At 42.9% G+C, this 21,203-nt stretch overlaps 1 protein-coding gene across 1 annotated transcript in view; it reads right to left on the bottom strand.

Annotated features, from left to right (window-relative positions):
- The window catches only part of LOC122796777 (macrophage mannose receptor 1-like), a 1,798,323-nt gene that overhangs the window by 648,293 nt on the left and 1,128,827 nt on the right, over window positions 1-21,203 (bottom strand). Inside the window, exon 20 of the mRNA XM_044065505.1 lies at window positions 15,365-15,513. Within this exon, the coding sequence (XP_043921440.1) occupies window positions 15,365-15,513 (149 nt within the window). The remainder of the gene's footprint in view (window positions 1-15,364; window positions 15,514-21,203) is intronic.

Below are 21,203 nucleotides of genomic sequence, written 5' to 3'. Positions count from 1 at the left end.
TTCCTCATAAACATAGAACTGACATGGCAGGTATTGCAACATGTAAGACAGCCATATCCAGACAAACACTGCTAAACCAACATTACTCCAAATGCAGTATAGCAGCACTTACAGTCTGTAGTCAGGTCAGGCACATCCCCCTCCTGTTTGTTGCCCTCTTTCCACAGTGCATGTTGTTAGAGGTAAATCCCCAATCCATATGAGATGCTGTTTGCCAAACAACAGATCTAGTTCCTGCTCACAGTGAATTAAAAGGACCAAATCCACCATGATGTTCCTAGATATTGGAGTGTGTTTCCATGCAATTGGTTATAGGAATGTTACCACAGCTGTTCCACATGCAATCAGCTAGGAGAGGGCTGCAATTTGTGCAGAGGCCATCAGCTGATCATGAGCATCACTTAAAATATACATGCTGCTGCCTAAGCAAAGCAGGTGTGGGTCTCCACATCCACCAGAGAGGGGGTGGGAGAGGCAGACAGAGGCAAATACCTGTCAGGGAGGGGTGGGAGAGTAAAACTGTAGCATGTTTGTGTCACACACCTACCAACACAGGGTATCAAACCCCCGACAACTATGTATTGCTATCACAGTTAGATGCAGTTTATTGGATGCGCCACATGGGTTACCTGTTGTGGAGCACTCAGAACATATATGTGATGGTGAGTGACATCTGCAACAGGGATATGGTACATATAAGGTAGGTGATGTACACTTGTCTATCTGCATGAACAGGTGCCAGCATCAACACAGCCACAGTCTCACAGGGATGCACGCACATTGACACACTTGGCAGGGCCAGGAGTACAACTTATCAGTAGTGGGATTGCCACAACACATCACTGTGGGTATCACATGCACGACACGGATCATACGGAGGTCATAAGGGCAAAGATTAAGAGGAGGTGTCAGACATTGGACAGCATGCTTCAGTATGCCCATGGGGGTTGTAGTGAGTATGAATGTGGCCATACGCACCATACAACACACATACAAATACACTGGGTGCCGGTACTGACATGCATGGGTGCATGTCTGCACAGGTGTGTGGTGGTCAACTGTGCCAGCAGGCTATACAAGGGTAGGTGATGGGTAAACCTTGGCATCAGGCCACATGATAGTGGTCTGCATTGTGGCTCAGGGCTGTAGTTTCTGCATTTGCCCACACAGGTGGGTATTGTATCCCCCATCCAGTCACCTGGGTGACTATTGTGTGTGGCCAATGCTGTGCATCACCTGCCATGTATGTGTTCCTTAGTCCATGACATGGATAGTGTCTAGGATGTGCACACCTCCCACATGTATACACAGTGACATGTGGAACTGTATCTGGGGTGTCTGGCCCATGTTGTGAACACGGATTATCATCAGTTGTGCCAGTCTTGCCCACCTGTGGCAGGAATTGGTAATGGACAGCAGGTTTACCCTGCACCTACATTGATAGCATGCTAACAGAATTCCCTGGTGTCAGTGGCATCTGTCCATACAAGACATGTTGTCAAGCATGGTATGTCCATTGTGGGTCACATTTGAAGGCACCACAGGTGGTGCAGGTGTTCATTGGGGAACATGGGTAAGATGCACTGTCTGCATGTACGTGCATATATGACAGATGGGCAGGGTGACATGTCCTCTATAGCCCACTGCTATCACTCTATAGTCACTATTGGTGGCCAATATACAGGGTACTAACCACATATTGTCTGTTGCCTAGGCATGTGTGTGTATAAGACATTGGTAGAGAGTGTGATCTGGGTAATACTGGGGTTGCTAACTGTGATTGCCTGGCCTTGATGTCACATGTATGGGTATGGCTTTGTACCCCAGCCTGTCAGCTATTCATAGGTTCATAGCTTCATACTAGGCTATCTGCCCTAGTGCATTTACAAGCCTAGCCAGAGTGTGTTTGACTTTCGGCACCCCTTGGAATGAGTTTACTGTGCCCTTTTTAAGGTTGTGTTTACTGTACCTCTGTCTAGTAGTGACACAGAAGTGATCCCCGGGGTAAACCTATGATTGCCCATCCACTCATCAAGATTTTTCTTGAAGAGTGTCAGTGAGGGGCTCTGCCTAACATGGATTGGGATTCTATTCCAGAGTGAAGGGAGCCTCTGGGTTATGAATCTGTCCCTCCAGCATGTCCTATTTATTTCTGTGCTGAGGTTCAAGTCACTCGATCGCGTAGCTCTAAGGGATTTGGATTTTCTGAGGTGGAGCATGTCCATTAATTCAGGGTTGGACATGGCTTTGTACGTCAGGCATAGATCACCTCTGAGCAGGCGGTATGCAGCTGAGTAGAGCTGGAGTTTCTTTAGCTGAGCAGCATATGTCATCTGTTTGAGTCCCTTGATCCTCTTAGTGAGGTACGTTTGGGGTCTTTCTAGTTGCTGCAGGTGTCGGGTAAGGTACATCCCAAATGGGGCATTGTACTCAATTATGGGCCTGATGAGGGATGAGTAAAGGGACACAATGACCTCCCTTGTTCTAGATGTGAATCCTTTCATGATAAGGTGGGCTATATAGAAGGTCGTCCTAACCACTTTGGCAATGTGGTTGTCAAAGGAGAGGTTACTATCAACTTGTGTCCCCAGGTCTCTAATTACTTCTTCTGTATTTAATGGATTACCTCCTATGTGGTAATTTGTGGGCACTTTGTTTTTGCCAAAGGGTATAACTATATACTTTTTGGCATTTAGTTTAAGGCCATGGCTCTGGCACCAGTTATCCATCTCTATGAGACCTTTTTGGAGGATGCTTGTGTCAGCTGGAGAGTCAATTATGGCGCCCAGTTTGCAGTCATCTGCGAACTTGGTCAGCCACAGTCCTCCCATGTTAGCCTGTACCTCAGAAAAATATATTCCGAATAAGAGAGGTCCCAGGACTGAGCCCTGTGGGACGCCACTTGTAATTGGTTTAGAGTCTGACATGGCTCCAGCAATTCTGACCATGTGGGTTCTATCCTTGAGCCAGTTTGCAACCCATCTTATGACATAGGGGTTTATATTTAGGCTGGAGAGTTTGTCTACGATGCCCGAGTGGGGTATTGTGTCAAAGGCTTTTGTGAGGTCTAGGTAGGCTGTGTGGACCACCTTACCCTCATCAATGGCCTTGGTGACCGTTTCAAAGAAATCTACCAGGTTCAGGAGGCAGGATCTGCCCTTGACAAAGCCAAATTGGGTAGGATCCAGTGTCTGTAGGTCCCCAATGTCTTTGTTTATAAGCTCCATAATGATCCTCTCCATAGCTTTGCAGACCAGGCTAGTCAGGCTTATGGGGCGGTAGTTTCCAGGGTCTGTAGAGGCGCCTCCTTTGTGGAGTGGGACTACTGTTGCTGTACGCCATTCTTTGGGTACATATCCTGTAGTAAGGCTAAGACTGAATAGCAGCTTTATGTGAGGGTATAGCTCTTCTTGGAGTTCATGTAGCACGCAGCCCAGGACACCGTCCAGTCCCATTGATGCTGTGTTTTTTGCTTTGGAGAGGGCGGCTCTCACCTGGGCATCTGAGATGTCAGGGAGGCAACACTCTGCTGGGATAGATATTTGTCCTTTTGGGGGGGGGAGTTTGCACTGAACCTGTCTGCCAGGATGTTGGCAATGTCTGAGGGTTCAGTGTATTTTTTTGTTATTATGGACTAACTCTGAGCATATCTGGGAGTTGCCACCCAGGTTTCTAACATAACTAAAGAAAGCCTTATGATTATCTTTTGTTTCTTGTGCAATTTTCTCTCGAAAGTGGCCTTGGATGTTTTTATGAGTGATCGTAGTTTTTTGCTAGTACTGATCAGAGATGCCTTCCTTTTTAGGGATTTTGCTCTATCATGTAGTAGCTTCCTCCTTCTGTTGTATAGCTTATTTATGGCTGGGGTCCACCAGACAGGACACCTGCCTTTGGGGGAATGGGTCTTGGTTTTCTTTGGGATTGCATGATCCATGCATTCCTGAAGGTGTCCATAGAATGCGTTTATAAAGGAATCAGCAGATAGGGCCATGGTTTCTACTGGCCTGGGGGCCTTGAAGGATTCCACTTTGGTTTTAAGAAGTGTGAAGTTAGCTTTTGAGAAGTTCTTCACTGTGGTCTTTTGTGCTGGGGTGGGGGTGGGATGTGGATTTCTAGTGAGATTAATTTATGGTCCGAGCTTACCAATGAGGGGTATACTTCTGGTATGGAACATTGTGTTCCCATGTTGGTGATGATCAGATCTAGTATGTTTTCCCCTCTTGTGGGAGTGGTGACCAATTGTTCCATAGCATTTGAGTTTATGAATTCTAGGAACCTCTGGGCAAGGGTGTTGGGGCTTGAGTAATGCTCCCAGTCTATGTTTGGATAGTTGAAGTCCCCCAATATGATGGTGTTTGGGGAGACCTTCATATTTTCCACTGTCTTCAGGAAGGCCGAGTGGAGTTCCTGAGTTTGAGAGGGTGGTCTGTAGCCTGCTACAAACTGAAGGGCAGTTTTGCCCACTGTTAGTTGCACATGGATGGTCTCCAATGCTTCGTGCAATGCCACTAACCTGGAGGTGTGGGTGTCCTTGATGAATATGGATAATCCCCCTCCTTTTGTGGTTCGGTCTGAGTTTTGGGGCCGAAAAGCATGATATGAGGTATAACCTGGTAGTGCTGGGGTGCTCTTGGGAGCCTTGAACCAGGTTTCTGTCACTGCACAGACATCAATGTTCTCCATACTGAGGAGGGCTTCGAGAGTGTGCATCTTGAAGTTTAGACTTCTGGCGTTGAGCAGCATTACCCTTAGTTTCTTTCCACTTGTGTTGTCTAAGGAGGTGGGTTTGTCTTTTGAGCCTTGCCTAAAAAAGGCACTATGGGGGTGGCAAGAGCCTTTGCCAATATCCAAAAGCCCAGGGGTGACAGGTGCAAGCCATCCCTTGCGAAGCAACGTGGCTTGTCGAGCATGTCATCCCAGGCAGACAGATACTGGATCCCCTTTGAATGACACCAATACTTAAGCCAATTGTTGATATTTATCATTTTGTCTTTATACTGAGGTATCATTCTTGGTGTGGGTAAGATGCTGCTCAAGGTCAGGGTCATACCGGCCTGGGCTACATGATCAGAGAGCTCCTCTATGTCTCTTTTCATGTAGTCCAGGGAGGTACATCTCAGGTCATTCATACCAGCATGGACAATGACTGAGTCATATTTGTACTTGCTTTGGAGTGACCCGAGTGCTTGTGTTATGTGACGAATTCTAGCGCCCAACAGGCAGCTCACTGTGACCTTTTATTTGTTCAGCCTGATGAGCGGGACATCAGTGTGTCTGACTATAGAGTCACCTATTACAAGTGTATCAGGTATGTTGTTGAGCCTTAAGGGCTGTGGCTGTTTGGCACACTAACTTTGTGAGCTATGTGTTGCCTGTGTTTTGTTTTGGGGTAGCGGTCACTTGGGTGTCTGATTTGGAGGTCTCTGCTGTTTTGGCAGATTTTTATTTAGAGCCTCCGAGTATGTTTTTGTGTGTTTATGTGTTTGGTCTGCAGTTGTGGTAGGACTATGTGAGACTGGATTTGTGGTGTGTGTGGTTACCTTCCCCTCCTGACTGGTTACACTAGTACTGAGTCGAGAGAGCTCAGCCTCCAATTTGGCTATATGGTTGCATCTCTCACATATATTTGTACTTGTTGGGAGGAGGAGAGGGTTGTCTGTGTACATGAGGCAGTTGTAGCATTGCCTCAAGATTCACAGATTCACCAGCTGGACTGGAGAGGAAACCAGTAATTGACCTTTGGACATGCTAGAATAGTATAGGGAACTCCTTTGCAACTGAATCAGAAAGGACCAACAGGGGATAAAGTTCTCAAGGGGAGTATATGAGGATGTAGTGCTTATTTAGATTATTAGTGCTTCACTTATAGAAATTGCTTATATGAGCAAGTGCAGGGTTTTAGATTTAGACTAGAGTGTTTAATTTGAGAGTTAGAGCAGTTCCAAGGGAAAAAGTGAAGAGTAGACTTTGTGGAGCCGAGAATAGTTTAAACCCGATTAACCAGCGCTGCCCGATGTGCAAAATCGCGCAAAGCCACACTAAGCGATTTTTTTATACCAGGGAGAACAAAAGGATAGAAATTAGCCCAATATGGCCAATGAGCTACAAGTTGCTGGGCTGGGATCACTCGTACAGGGACAGATAGGCTGCTCAGAGTTCCCTCTCTCACAGTGAACAAGGAAGCCACCTAACTATTCAAGTATGATATGGGCAACACAGGAACCTTAACCACAGTCCTGGATTCAGCAAAGCCTGAAAACCGGACTAGACTAGTACAGAAAGGCATGAAAGCAGGGAGATTTTTTTTTGTATTTTTTTCTTTTTTCACAGATAACAGAAATGCAGCAACTTTAACTCTAAATACACAGAGGAGGCTAGCGCACTTGAGTGTGTAGCCTACAACTATGTTACAGATATACAAGCAAAAACGATAAACAGTAACTTTTTAAAGTGCAACAATGAATTTTAAGTACAGTAAGCAATTCAGATATCAGTAGGGTTCCACAGAAGCACTGAATAACTGCGTTTTCGGTGGAATTAGCGTTTCAGGGATACAACAAGAAAGAATCAATACTTAAACACTTCCAAAGTCTCTCTTTGTCTCTCGGCCACTTGTAGGACTCTGCAGGGCACCACGAGGAGCTTTGCTGAGCTGTATACAAGTACAAAAACCACTCTAAGCGATTTTTATACCAGGGAGAACAAAAGGATAGAAATTAGCCCAATATGGCCAATGAGCTACAAGTTGCTGGGCTGGGACCACTCGTACAGGGACAGATAGGCTGCTCAGAGTTTCCTCTCTCACAGTGAACAAGGAAGCCACCTAACTATTCAAGTATGATATGGGCAACACAGGAATCTTAACCACAGTCCTGGATTCAGCAAAGCCTGAAAACTGAACTAGACTAGTACAGAAAGGCAGGAAAGCAGGGAGATTATTTTTTTGTATTTTTTCTTTTTTCACAGATAACAGAAATGCAGCAACTTAAATAACTCTAAATACACAGAGGAGGCTAGCAAACTTGAGTGTGTAGCCTACAACTATGTTACAGATATACAAGCAAAAATGACAAACAGTAACTTTTTAAAGTGCAGCAATGAATTTTAAGTACAGTAAGCAATGCAGATATCAGTAGGGTTCCACAGAAGCACTGAATAACCGCGTTTTCGGCGGAATTAGCATTTCAGAGATAGAACAAGAAAGAATCAATACTTAAACACTTCCAAAGTCTCTCTTTGTCTCTCGGCCACTTGTAGGACTCTGCAGGGCACCACGAGGAGCTTTGCTGAGCTGTATACAAGCACAAAAACCGCGCTAAGCGATTTTTATACCAGGGAGAACAAAAGGATAGAAATGAGCCCAATATGGCCAATGAGCTACAAGTTGCTGGGCTGGGACCACTCGTACAGGGACAGATAGGCTGCTCAGAGTTCCCTCTCTCACAGTGAACAAGGAAGCCACCTAACTATTCAAGTATGATATGGGCAACACAGGAACTTTAACCACAGTCCTGGATTCAGCAAAGCCTGAAAACCAGACTAGACTAGTACAGAAAGGCGGGAAAGCTAGTTATCCCAGTACGGTTGACATTGTGATATATAGTAGGGCCACCATATAAAAAATATGCAAAACCCACTCCACATTGGCCATGGGTGTCACACACTCACAACCACCTCTACGAGTTACAAACGCACACATCTGTCATGTCTTAGAGTAGAACCCCTACCTAATTAGTTTATTACAGTACAGCACTACACAGTTATAGTACGCGCCATGGGGATTACTAGAGAACTCCTTCCCCAAAGGTGTATTTCACAATGGATGACATCAGCAGGATTACCAAAGTAGGGCATTTCAAATGTACTGCAAGTGAGTAGCCTAAAATGCATTGCTCCCTACACAGACAGTGAAACATACACAAAACATCCACAACCAACATGTGTGGGTATAGAACCCCTGACCGAGGTCTATATCACACTACAGCATGGAGCTGTTATAGGACGCATCACGGGGATTACTAGAGAACTCTTTCCCCAAAGGTGTATTTCACAATGGATGACATCAGCAGGATTACCAAAGTAGGGCATTTGGAATGTACTGCATGTGACTAACGTATAATGCATTGCTCCATACACAGACATTGGAGCACACACAAAACATCCAGAACTACCACACTCCAGCAGTACACAGTTACCGGACATGCTACAGAGATTACTGGGCTACAACCTTCCCAGAGGTGTATTTCTAGACTGGTGACATCAGCAGCCTTGGCAAAGATGAGTATATGAATTGTAAGGAGTGTGAGTACTCTAAAAAGCATTGCTCTCTACACAATCAGACACATACATATACACACACACACACACACACACACACACACACACACACACACACACACACACACACACACAATTGCCATGTCTGGGGTTAGAACACCTACTTTACTTTATCATACTACAGCAGTATGCAGTTACAGGACGCGCTACAGAGATTACTGAGCTACAATGCTCCCAGAGGTGTGTTTATTGGTGAGTGACATCAGCAGCCTTGCCAAATTTGAGTATATGAATTGTAAGAAGTGTGAGTAGTCTAAAAAACATTGTTTTCTACACAGACACACACTCAGACACACAGTTGCCAAGTCTGGGGTTAGAACTCCTACCTAACTTGTTTATCACACTATAGCAGTACACAGTTATGGGACATGCCACAGAGATTACTGGGCTACAGCTCTCCCAAGGGTGTATTTCACATTGGATAACCTCAGCAGGCTTGTCATAGTAGGGCTATGGGGAGGTCAGTGTGTGCATGGTCCAGAACCCATTCATCTAGGGGTTGACATGCCACATGCAGGCACACATGGGGTCATATGTCACAGGTACGTGTATACAGCTACTACATGACTACTTCCTTGTATAGTCATGTTGCACAGCTGGCACATGCACCACATAGTCTGTAATGTTGATAGATCCTGGTGGTTATTATCTGCAGTGGGTGACATCTGTACCTCATGTGTTTGGGGCCCTTTGGCTGTGTGCTGTGTAGGACAGGGCTGGATGGCTCCTTGTCATGGTCACCCTCTTCCACACATCTATGTTTGTCTGCCTTTGGCTTATTATAGTGTGCTGTCCTTAAATATATGTCTGTATTCCTTTCCACTGTCTGTGCAAGGCAGGAGTGGTGCATACTGACATGTCTCTGCACTAAGAACTGTGACTGCCAGATATGTCCGGTCCACTGGTGTTTTCAGACATGGCCTTCATGTGTTTAAGTGTGTGAGCATGCCCAGTATGGCTGTCTGTATTGCATGTGTGGATCAAGTCTAGGTAGTTTGTACTGTGGTGCTGACCTTTGTGCCTTTGTGTTGTACACCGACAGGTAGCATGATGTGTCTGCAGGGTATCCATCAGTCAGATGGCATTGACTGTTGCTACATTTCTGCATAGCAGGGGGGGCACCTGACTGCTTCTACATTTCTACACAGGTTTTGGGGGGGCCACATCTGACTGTTACGATATTTGGATGTAGGATGGGGGGGCACACCTGACTATTTCGACATTTCTACACAGGTTTGGGGGGCACACCTTACTGTTACTATATTTCTATGTCAGATGGGTGAGGGCACACCTGCTATTTCCACATAGGAGTGGGGGGGGGCACACCTGACTGTTATTATAAGTCTACGTAGGATGGGGGGGGGGGCCACACCTGACACTTGTACACATTTGTTAGGACTGTACTGGTGTGTTGGGTATTCCATTTCAGTTTGTAGTCTTACCTATTGTGCTAGCTAGAGGCATACCAGTATACTACAGATCTTAGCTTTTAATTACCTACATATTAGTTTCTGACTGCCTAGCCTTCACAACTGACATCCAACAGCCTGGCCTGCTGTAGTCTGTCTTTGTAGGACTTGGGGGAATTACCCATAGGCCTCATTCAGAGGCCATAGGACAGCATTTGTTTGTGTTTGTCTACACCTGTCCTGCTGGCTGTGACTGTTGTTGGGTAAGTGACCCTCCCCGACTGGCATATGTGAGTGACTTACTTTGTGGGTGTCCCAGTATTGAGGGTGATGCTGCAGAGTTGCCTATGTTGGATGCACGTAGTACACTCCCTATACATGGTTGAGCACAGGTAGTGTCATGTTTGGTATCCCTTTTGCTGTATGTGCGAGTCAGAGAGAGGTGTCATTCCCTGGGTCCCTACTGTGTCAGTGCATGTGCTATGCATTGCCTCTTTGCCAAGGCCAGGGCATACTGGGCATGCCTCCTTCTGCCTACTGGGGCAGGCTCAGGTTGTTCCTCCTCTGAGTCACTCTGTGCTGTGCAGGCCTTGACAATGGTGGGGGGCTGTGTGGCCCTGCCCCTTGCTGTTCCTGCTGCAGCTGTCTCCGCAGGATCATATTGTGTAGCATGGCACATACAAGGACAATTTGGGTGCATGCAGTTGGTGAGTACTGCAAGGCTTCACCAGATGTGTCCAGGCACTGGAACTGTGACATGAGCATCCCAAACACATGCTCTATTATTATTCTTGTTTGTGCGTGTGCCTCATTATGGAGTTCTTGTTTGGGTGTGTGTGCATTTCTGATGAGTGTCATCAGCCATTGCTCCAGTGCGTATCCAGCATCCCCCACTAGGTGACCATGTGGGATGTCTCCTCTGGCAAATCTCTGGTACAGCTGAGTCATATGCCAGATGTGGGAATTGTGATAGCTTCCAGGGCAGCCAGCACACACATTCATTATTATGCACTGGGCATCGCACATGACCTGGCCGTTAATGGAGGGGAAGCCCTTGCGGTTGATGTAGACACTACCTTGCTCACCGGGAGGTGCTTTGATGTGTATGTGCGTGCAGTCTATTGCACCCACTACCTCAGGGTATTCTGCTATTTGGTGGAAGAGACGCATATTGCTGGCCAACGCCTCACGAGTTTTGGGGATATATACGTGCTCATCGACGTGCTGCCATGGCATCCAGGAAATGGTGGAGTACCCTGGATGCTGATGCCTGTGAGATCCCCATCATATCCCCAGTTGGCCTTTGGAAGGTACCTGTAGCTAGTATTCTTAGGCCTACACATACCTTGGTATCCACTGGGATGGGTTCCCCTCTGTTAGTTCTGTGTGTGAGGCATGGCCAGCACAGCATAACAATTTGCTGTAGGAGGTCCCTGTCCACCCTATAGTGCTCCACTACCTCCAGATCATGTAGCCCTTGGTAGGTTACCCTGGGTCTGACACTCTTCTATGCCTCCTCACTGTGGGTTGGTCAGCAGCATTCACATCCTCACCACCCTTAGCCTCTTGCATCTGCTGGTTTATGATAGCAAAATCAGCCCCTAACATTTTTGTTTTGCTTTCATTTTGTAAAATTTCCCCATTTGTATACACCGGTGGTGCAGTGTTTTGGGGAAAAAACAATGGGGAAAGGTGTCTGCATAGTTTATAGTAGTGTGCTGGGCTGGTCTGGTCTGCTGCCTGTGTAATTGGCTGATTCTGATACATTTCACCTGCCAGCTAAGCTAGTTCTCCTTGATTACCTTCCCACTGTCTTCCTGTTTAAGGCCAGGGGTGCGCTGCACAAACAGAGTGCTCAAATGTGCACAGAGCTGCTATTTCCAGGTTTATTTTATTATTTTTTTTTAAAGCCCGGTGCGCGGCACGCACACCCGCTTAGGCTTTGTAAAGAGTGCTAGGCAGGTTTAGACACACCCCTAGCTTAGCTATGCTAAGCTAGGAGCAATCCTGAGCCACAGGGCTCCAATCTGCTTACAGTATACCTGACACCCCCCATGATGTCACCTATATCCAAGTCTTGCACCCAACTATTCATACTCTAGCACTGTTGGGACCTGCCTCACATGCTGGAGAAAACTTTGATTCACTATCCTTCCCCTTATTTGCATAGGATTGCCTGCTAATGCATAGTTACATGTCTCACACTGAACCTCCCCTCTTGGCAACCATTACTCACTGGCCAGGTTGTCTTCTACCTGCCATTTACTTGCATGGCAGAATACTGATTTTAGTTGGAATGCTTCTTTTAAGTTTATTTTACTATTCTCCCCCGATCCCGTTTGTGCGCCACTGCCCTATGCTTAAACAGCCGAGATCGGGGAAAAAAAATAAAAGTTTTTTTTTATTTTTTTTTATTGTTTGCAATTCCAATGGCCTTAAACTTGGCCATTGGCATGCTTCCTCAATGATATGCAGCCTTTATTTGGAGCTGTCATAGTTCCATTTCAGATTTTGCAGAAATGTACTCAGTTACTAACCGAGTACATTTCTGCAGATAGCACTAGTCTTGCATGGACTATTGCAAGCTTTCTGGATTGCAAAATCACCTCATTTGCATGAATTTCTCCTGCAAATGAGGTGATTTGCATACCAGGGCTTATTTCGTGCATGATTAGTGTAGGAGCTCTTGTGCATGCCCCTGCAGGCTGTTCCTGGATCGTATGGCAGACATATTGCCTGCTAGAGCTCCTGCACTAATCATGCATGCCGTTCAGGGCATAGAAAATCTGGGGACTATTTTTAATAAACAGCAGAGTTTCAATCACAGGAAATATTAAAATAACATAGATGAATAGATTCACACAGATACAGAAAAACAGTACTTAACTAACCTCAAAATATTTTCCTGACTGATTTAGAGAATTACTATTTCCTGATTCACTTACTAAAGCAAGGCAGGATGAAGTAGGTGTGGGTCCCTTCCTTGTCAGGTTCCAAAAACAGAGTGCTCTGAGACTTCAGTCTCGTCTTGTATTAAAATATAATTTTTGTCCTGGATAACAGAATGACATCACATACATCTGGTTACCTAACTTCTGGTTCCCATGCTACTCCCATTTCTAGAAACTGAACAGAATTTAGCACATATACAGTGGATATAAAAAGTGTACACACCCCTGTTAAAATGCCAGGTTTTTGTCATATCAAAAAAATGAGACCACAATAAATCATTTCAAAACTTTTCCCACCTTTAATGTGACCTATAACCTGTACAATTCAATTGAAAAACAAACAAATCTGTTATGGGAAAAATATAAAAACTAAAAAACATACAATAAGCTCATTGCATACGTGTGCATACCCTTAAACTAATACTTTGTTGAAGCACATTTTGATTTAGTTGCAGAATTCAGTCTTCTTGGGTACACACCTGCCATCAATTAAAGAGACTCTTATTAACCCCAAATAAAGTTCAGCTGTTCTAGTAGGATTTTCTTGACATTTACTCAGTTGCCTGCGACAGCAAAAGCCATGGTTCACAGAGAGCCCACAAAGCATCAAAGGGATCTCATTGTTGAAAGGTATCAGCCAGGAGAAGGGTTCAAAATAATTTCCACAGCATTGGATATACCATGGAACACAGTGAAGACAGTCATCAAAAAGTGGAGAAAATATGGGACAACAGTGACGTTGCAAAGAACTGGATGTCCCTCCAAAAGTGATGAAAAGACAAGATGAAAACTGTTCAGGGAGGATGCCAAGAGACCTACAGCAGCACTAAAGGAGCTGCAGGAATTTCTGGCAAGTACTGGTTGTGTACTACATGTGACAACAATCTCCCATATTCTCCAAATGTCTGGACTATGGGGTAGGGTTGCAAGACAGAAGCCTTTTCTTACACAGGAAAACATCCAGGCCTGGCTAAAATTTGCAAAACAATACATCAAGACTCCCAAAAGCATATGGGAAAATGTGTTCTGGTCCGATGAGACTAAGGTTGAACGTTTTGACCACAATTCCAAAGGATATGTTTGGTGCAAAAACAACACTTCACATCACCAAAAGAACACCATCCCCACAGTGAAGCATGGTGGTGGCAGTATCATGCTTTGGAGTTACTTTGCTTCAGCTGGAACTGGGGCTTTAGTCAAGGTGGAGGAAATTATGAACATTTCAAAATACCAGTCACTCTTGACTCAAAACCTTCAGATGTCTGCTAGAAAGCTGAAGATGAAGAGAAATTTCACCTTTCAACATGACAATGACCCCCAAGACATCCAAATCAACAAAATAATGGCTTCACCAGAAGAAAATTAAAGTACTGGAATGGCCCAGCCAGAACTTAAACCTAAATCCAATAGAAAATCTGTGGGGTGACCTGAAGAGGGCTGTGCACAAGAGATGCCCTCACAATCTGACAGATTTGGAGCACTTTTGCAAGGAAGAGCGGGCAAATATTGCCAAGTCAAGATGTGCCATGCTGATAGACTATTACCCAAGAAGACTAAATACTTTAATTAAATCAAAAGGTGCTTCAAGTTTAAGGGTGTGCACACTTATGCAGCCAGCTTATTGTATGTTTTTTATTTTTTACATATTTTTTTTATTTATTTGGTTTTCAATTGAATTGTACAGGTTGTAGGTCACATTAAAAGTGCAAAAAGTTACATGTCTAACTGAAATAAGTCCCTGGTGTTATTCCAGATAAACTTCATTATGAGTCTTTCTGTGATTTTACACTGAATACTGGTCAGGAAATGAAATGTCTTGATGCAAGTAATACTAGGTATATTAGTGCATTTGTACTTGCAGTCATCTCGTAAGTCACAGAGAGCAGGAATTCATCACATACTAGTTCAGCTTTTTCTCTTTCTTAAAGTCCTCTGGTGGCCAGGAATGAATTGTCACTCTAATCACTGCTCCTACAATACAGCCTAGTATCTCTATCAGTCTGGCATGCATTTCTTGTAAGACGACACCTCACAAAGTATTTTAAGTATTTTTTACCTGAGATTAATAGTGATAACTAAATACAAGCAAATGTATGCTTAGTTTTAATAGGGTTTATCTCAAACAATTGAAATGAAACTGAACATATATAAGTATATATCATAAGCAAGCCAAGCGATTTGTTAAATGTAATGGGCAGTTAAGGAATGGTAACAGCATCAACCAGATCAGCTGGATCATTAACTGGTAAGAACAGATCATTCTTAATGAATGACAACAAAACAAATTAGTATAATTATTCTTCGCATAAATGGGTTCATTGTGCTCTTTCATATTAACCAGAATCAGTTTACCAAATTAAAAGTCAATGACATAATAAAATGTCTAAATCCTATTGTTAAATCTAAGCTATGAATATCCACATAAAGAAATATCTGTTCATATGTAATCCGCATTGATTTCATGGCTTTATATTTCTTGCTGAATGCTTAAGAATTGCCTTTTCACCAAAGGTTTATTTCTGGTGACATGAAATAAAATATTTAAGAAGTCATATCCATTTTTGATGATACCTGATCAGAGCTACAGTACCGGACCTTTTCAGTATAACTAGTCATACAAACTGCTATATGCAGCTGATACAGACTCAGAAGAAGTTATTTGTGTACCTTATTCCCAAAGCCAAGCCAGCCTTCAGGACATCCTCCCTTCACTGGTGGTGGTGGTGTTGTTGGCAATGCAGTTGTGTTGACAAAGTTGCTAGGCCTTTCACATATGAAAGGGTTTTGGTAACCACAGTTAATATCATTCCAGAAACCTTATGAAGGAAAAGAAGAAATAAATAGCTGTTCTAAAATAGTTAGAGGACATACCATCCCCCTGCTGTTTCCTTTTGCATTTTTATATGTATTTACAATTAGGTGATCTGAACCTCTACAACACTGTTTCAGTCACAATGTAGTTAGAGTAAATGTTAAAAACAATTAAAGCAGACCAAATATTAACAGCATTATGCTAGCTTAAACAAGAAGAAGGACACAAATGAAAACATGTATCTATTTTTTTTTTGCATTTTTACCCCCCATCAACTACTTATAATCATTTGTTTATTAACCCCTTCCAGGCAATGACTCTTTCATTCCATCATTGAAAATGGCAGAAGAATTTACCAGGAGTGACCATCATTTAAGCAGCTATCATAAATATTTTGTGACTCTTTTTTTTTTTATTTTCTACCATGTCCTCTACGCATGCTCAGTAACAGTCTATGGGGGGACATGCAACATTATATCACCTCCTCACATCAACAAGGGGCTGACATCAGCAAGACTGCCTTACCCACCCACAAGAGCACCAAATGGTTGTTTTCCTGGTCATCACCGGGATGATCATCCTGCAAGTGTACATCAAGCTTGCATGGCCCTCTAGGGTGGCCTCACCCATCCACTCTGCCTGTACCATCAAGTGCCCCGTCTGGTATTCAAATTCAGGCTGCAGGGCCATAGACTTTATCCCTCTATTACACAGGTGTAGACAAGTACAGCAAATTGTTCCTTTCTACTAATACTTACTCAGGAAGCAAAAGTGGTGATGCAACCTGATGATTCTGAGTCAAGGATGTTATCTGCATCTGTAAGTTGTGTATGAAATTTGAATTACAGTTGCTTTTACTGGCAAGGTACTACTATAGATCTCATGTATTTTGATTTCCTGGTGAATTATCAATACGTAGTTCATAACACTTATTGCAGTGATTTGGATAAAATTAGTAATCACAACAGGTAGTCTGAATAAAGACACATTTCTAAGTACAAACAAAAAAGTACATATAAAAATATAGCAAGGAAACATAAAATGCATGTATAAAAAAAAACTGCTTTGGTATTACCACTGAAGAGATTAAAAATATGCATATGTTTAGAAGATCCTCAAAATTTCAATCCATTATTTGATACAACTGCTTTAGATACAGGGAATCATTTACATTTCATTTAAAAAAAACTTCAAGAATTAATTTAGATAAAATAAAAAATAACAGCATCTTTAAATAAGACAGGTACACCTAAGATGATGCTAGTCTTCTGAAGGAATACTGTAAAAGTGATAATGGAATGACTGAAAATTGATAAAAAAAAACAGAGTACATTGTGTTAATAGTAAACCAAATACACTTTCTGGTCCCAAAAGAAAGAGTATGCATGAAGAAAGAAAAAAAGTGAAGCAAAGAGACAGAATTAATCCAAGGCAATACTCAGATGTAAAGTAATTGTACTGAACATGCAATGTGAGAAGACAGCAGTGGTATAAAGAGTGTAACACCATAAGTACAACATAAGATAAATAACTTTATTGCAATGGAAATAAACATATTACCAGAAATATTCATCAGCTGTGACTAGTGAAACATATGACTATACCTCACAACACGCACCCTGCAATTTACTGTACATATCTAACAAAGAATAGGTAAGATACCAGTCAATTACATATATAGAGGTCAGAACAGATTCTTTGCAGCTAACTACTATTTTTTCCCAAAAACAAAGCAGGCAAAGGTTATTGAACAGCAAGTGCATTCCTAAAAGAAGCAAATGCTCTTATCTCTATACCAGAGCACTTAGAAAATCCTGTCCGATGATGTCACAAGACTGACGTGGCCAAGTGTATGCAGAATGAGACCACTTGTTGGTTTATGTCAAGGACATTTTAAAGGGCAATTAAGATCTCAGAACGGTCTTCCAGATCTCAAGAACACATAAATCTATTAGATTATGTATTACTTTTGGTCTTTTGGAAGAGCAGTGTCAGCAGCTCAGCAGGTTACATATTCACTGTTGATATTAGGAAGAGCAGAAGGCTGTGGGTTCTGTAACTATAGGAGATGCTTCGATTCATGTTCCAATACTGGTGCTGCAGTGCAGAGCAGCGTTTAGAAAGGGGCTGCACTTCTGAGTTCCCATCATTCAGATGAGATGTTAACCTGAGGTGCCATCTACCAGAGTAGATTGAAGCTCAGCTGGATGCTAAATATCCCATTGGATTTACCGCACAAAGTTTCATAGTTTCATAGTTTCATAGTATAGCACTAGGCTATCTGCCCTGGGGCATTTGTAAGCCTAGCCATAGTGATGTGGCTTTTGCCACCCCATGAAATGGTACAAAAATGTACAGAATAAATCAAGAATACTGTGCCTCTGTCTAGTAGTGACACAGTGAAGGTCCCCTATATAATAGAATTAGTTTACTGTGCCCCTGTCTAGCAGTGACACAGATGTGACCCCTGGGGTAAACTTACGATCTCCCATCCACTCATCAAGATTTCTCTTGAAGAGAGTCAGTGAGGGGCTCTGCCTAATATGAACTGGGATCCTGTTCCAAAGCATGGGAAGCCTTTGGGTTATGAATCTATCCCTCCAGCATGTCCTATTCATACTTGTGCCGAGGTTTAAGTCTTTAGCTCTCGTGGTCCTGATGGATTTGGATTTTTTGAGGTGGAGCATGTCCATCAGATCCTGGTTGGACATGGCCTTGTACGTCAGGCAGAGATCACCTCTGAGCAGGCGGTATGCTACTGAATAGAGCTGAAGTTTCTTTAGTCTGGCGGAATAAGACATATGTTGGAGACCCGTGATCCTTTTGGTGAGGTACTTTTGTGGTCTCTCCAGCTGTTGCAAGTACCAGGTGAGGTACATACCAAATGGGGCATTGTACTCAATCATGGGTCTGATGAGGGAGGAATATAGGGGTACAATGACATCCTTGGATCTGGATGTGAAACTCTTCATGATGAGGTGTGCAAGGTAGAATGTTTTTCTAACCACTTTGGCAATGTGGGTGTCAAATGAGAGGTCACTGTCTACTTGGGTCCCTAGGTCTCTGATTACTTTTTCCATACTCAGTGGGTTGCTGTCTATGTGATAATTTGTGGGTACTTTGTTTTTTCCAAAAGGGATAACTATACATTTTTTGGCATTTAGTTTAAGGCCGTGACTACGGCACCAGTTGTCCGTTCAGTGAGGCCTTTTGTAGGATGTGTGTATCTGCTGGTGTATCGACTATGGCGCCTAGTTTGCAGTCATCTGCGAACTTTGTCAGCCACAGTCCTCCCATGTTTGCTTTAACATCTGAGAAATAAATGCCGAACAAGAGGGGTCCCAGGACAGATCCCTGTGGGACACCACTTGTGACTGGCTTTGAGTCTGACATTGCTCCAGCGATTTTAACTTTATGGGTTCTGTCCTTTAGCCAGTTTGCAACCCATCTAGTGACATAAGGGTTTACTTTTAAGCTGTTTAGCTTATCTATGATGCCTGAGTGGGGTATTGTGTCGAAGGCTTTAGCCAAGTCCAGGTATGCTGTATGGACTGCTTTGACCTCATCAATGGCTCTAGTGACTGTTTCGAAAAAGTCAACCAGGCTTAAAAGGCAGGATCTGCCCTTTACAAAGCCAAACTGGGTGGGGTTAAGCGTCTGTAGGTTCCCTGTGTCTCCATTTATGAGTTCCATAATGATTCTTTCCATAGCTTTGCAGACTAAGTAAGGAAAGCTTAATTAAAAATATAACTTCTTATAGTTTAAAATCATTAAACTTCTAGTACATGCCTCATTCCAATTTATATATTTACATCTTCTTCAGTTTCATTCTTAAAGGAAACACCTGCTAATTTTTCAATCCTTATCCATTTACCACACCTTTTTAATACACAAATATTTACTAATTCAATTTTCATTTCTTATTACATAACACATCAGCACTGTAACTGTATATGTTTTCTGACATCTACCCACAAATTCTTTATTCTGTTGCAATGTAGATGTTCCCTCTTTTTTATAATCATGTGGGGAGTGTATGTTTGTGTGTGTGCATGTGTATCAGTAGCTGAATACCCCTGCAGGGCCATTTTAAGCCTGATTAATAATCCAAGGTCGGAATCAAACCCTGTACCTTGTCTCAATAAGGCAAAGACTTTAAACATTATGCCAAACCAATATACTACCAAAGGTTAAAAAGGTCACATAAGCAATCCATTCAGTAAAAACTGCAAGAAACACACAGCCAAGCTAGAGTCTTCACTGTGCATTACCTTAAACATCCAGCAGTGAAGGCCCATGTGACATATGCAAATGGCCCTTTAAACACATACAGTGTTTCAGTTACGTGGCTTTTACTATTTACTTTTTAAGTCTTTATGGGTACAGTCAGGCCAATAAAGCTAAATCCCACTAGCTGTAGACATGCCTATTTTGTCCTTTTTAGTGACCTCATAACTAGAGCATAAGTGGACTGTTTGGCTATACTTTAGAAACACAGAGCTTAAAATCAAGCCTGATGCTCATAAACATTAAGTTGGCTGCAAAATACTTCAGCTAACATCCAAACCATTACTTAAGGTTTAAGGTATTGCCAGTGAAGAATGTAGATTGCCTGGGTTTTTCTTGCAGTTGGTACTGAAGGGTCTGTCTGTGGGACCTTTCCCCTTTGGTTTGGATAACCTAAATGGGAAGTAGGGCCTTGCCTTTCTCCTGATTGGTGGATGTTGTCTTTCAGTAGGTTTGCACAGTGTCATATTCCACCTTAGGCTGTGGAGCTGGTTCATATTCTTACAGAGGTATTTCATTTAACATGTCAGGGGAGGGGGGTTACTTTGTGTTTGAAGGAGGAAAACTGGTTTGCTGTACTTTTGACAAAAACTTTGTCAGATCCATCCCAATCTAAAAACACTTATAAAATCTAAACAGTAAACAGAAAGTATATATAATGATAATCATTCAGTCCATTCATAATTACATTGTTCTGCATTCACCATGAACAGAAATAACACTGGTCCATGTACCTAATGATTCTAAATCAAAAAGGTTGTAGGCAAACCTGGCCATTATGTGAAAACTGCTGTGTGCCGGGGGGGTAGAGAGAACCTGCAAATTCCATGTCACTAAGCAGTAGGTCATGTTACTGTGGCTGGGTCAATACCCCTGCAGGAGTCCCTTGTCCCTCTCATTTGGATCCCAGTCATGAACCAATGGAGTCTACGAACATGAGAAAAATAGAAATAAAAACGTAAAAAAATAGAGAGTAAACCTAAACCAGAAAAAAAGGGGATCAAGAGATGCTGGACCGAAGGTTGTCAGCTAGAGCAGGTGCTCATGATGTTGGCTCAACCATGATGAGAAAGCCCAGCATGAACACTACATCTAATTTATAGACCCCTTAACCATTATGCCGACCCATTTCTTTTTTTTTTTTTGATTGTTTTAGAAGTGGCTAGTAAAGGTATATGCAGAAACCCAAGTAACAGCTGCACAAATATAATTAATTGTGGATTGTTTTTTAATGAAGGCAAGAAAAGTGGCTACTGTACTCACTGAGAGAGACTTTGGTCTAGATGGAAGGGATTTATTATATGAGATATGTCTGAATGAAATGCAAGCAGAAAGTCATCAGGACAGAGTAATCTTGGATACTTTTTATCGCATTTTTGCTGTGCAGAAAGTAAATTCTGCCTGAAT

The sequence above is a fragment of the Protopterus annectens genome, chromosome 3.part0 (genome assembly GCF_019279795.1).
Source record: "Protopterus annectens isolate FY-2018-M chromosome 3.part0, PAN1.0, whole genome shotgun sequence".
NCBI classification, from domain to species: domain Eukaryota; kingdom Metazoa; phylum Chordata; order Ceratodontiformes; family Protopteridae; genus Protopterus; species Protopterus annectens.
This window is presented reverse-complemented; position numbering and strand designations above follow the sequence as displayed.